General features: G+C 40.8%; 1 protein-coding gene across 1 annotated transcript in view; it reads right to left on the bottom strand.

Moving 5' to 3' along the window:
• IFT52 (intraflagellar transport 52) overlaps positions 1–926 on the bottom strand; it is a 69,678-nt gene that overhangs the window by 4,116 nt on the left and 64,636 nt on the right. The window contains exon 13 of the mRNA XM_011996483.1: positions 310–455. Coding sequence (XP_011851873.1) covers positions 310–455 — 146 coding nt within the window. The remainder of the gene's footprint in view (positions 1–309; positions 456–926) is intronic.

Here is a 926-nt window from a genome sequence, read left to right as displayed (position 1 = left end):
CCTCGGCCTCCCAAAGTGTTGGGATTACAGGTGTGAGCCACTGTGCCTGGCCTCTACTTCTAAACCAAAGCACTTACCATTTTCTAGCATCCTATGTGACTCACTTATGTTTATTGCTTATTGTCTATATCTTCCAGCTAGTACATAGGTTCCATAAGTACAGGGATTATTGTCTGTTTTGTTCACGTAGTAGATGCTCAATAAATACTTGCAGGCTAAATCAACATCATAAAACATGACAAGCACAGTTCATGGATGATACCAGTACTGGAGGGGCTCCCACTACACTATGCCTTGTAGGCTCTGTACCTGGTTCAATTTCTTGAACTCCACCACTTGGAAGAAGACGTGCTCAAGGATATGTTTGGCATCCTGTTGGTCCTTTGGTAGTTTACTGGTTACTCCAAGAATGTCACCACACTTCCTGACATAGAATTCCAGGTCTTCTTCAGTACCTAAGACAGTTGTAGTAGTTGTTAGATTAATTCTTAACTTCTGCCCTTCCCAAAGTACAGACTTAGTGTGTTTCAGGTATGCCTTATCGTGTTTCCATATTTCCTAAGATCACTTACCTCTTCTTAAAGTAATGTGACTGCAGGATTTCAACACTGAAAAAGTCTAGCTCTCTCTAATGTGCTGCTTTTATAAATTAGGACAGAAGTGTGACACTCCTAATCAGAATAAAACTGGACTGGTACTGGCTTTCCTATTCCTCAGATCTAGTATTCCTACATTAGAAAGAACAGGTGCAAGAGTAGGAAATCAAATTATCATTCCCTGAATGCAACAAAGATCACTATGAGAAAAGCATATGGGTAATTAAAAATAGCATTTACTAAAACAATATTGTATTGGTCGGGCGTGGTGGCTCACGCCTGTAATCCCAGCACTTTGGAAGGCTGAAGCAGGCAGATCACTTGAGGTCA

Source organism: Mandrillus leucophaeus, unplaced genomic scaffold, assembly GCF_000951045.1.
Source record: "Mandrillus leucophaeus isolate KB7577 unplaced genomic scaffold, Mleu.le_1.0 Scaffold516, whole genome shotgun sequence".
NCBI lineage: Eukaryota > Metazoa > Chordata > Mammalia > Primates > Cercopithecidae > Mandrillus > Mandrillus leucophaeus.
Note: the sequence above shows the minus strand (reverse complement) of the source record. Positions and strands in the feature narration are given on the sequence as shown.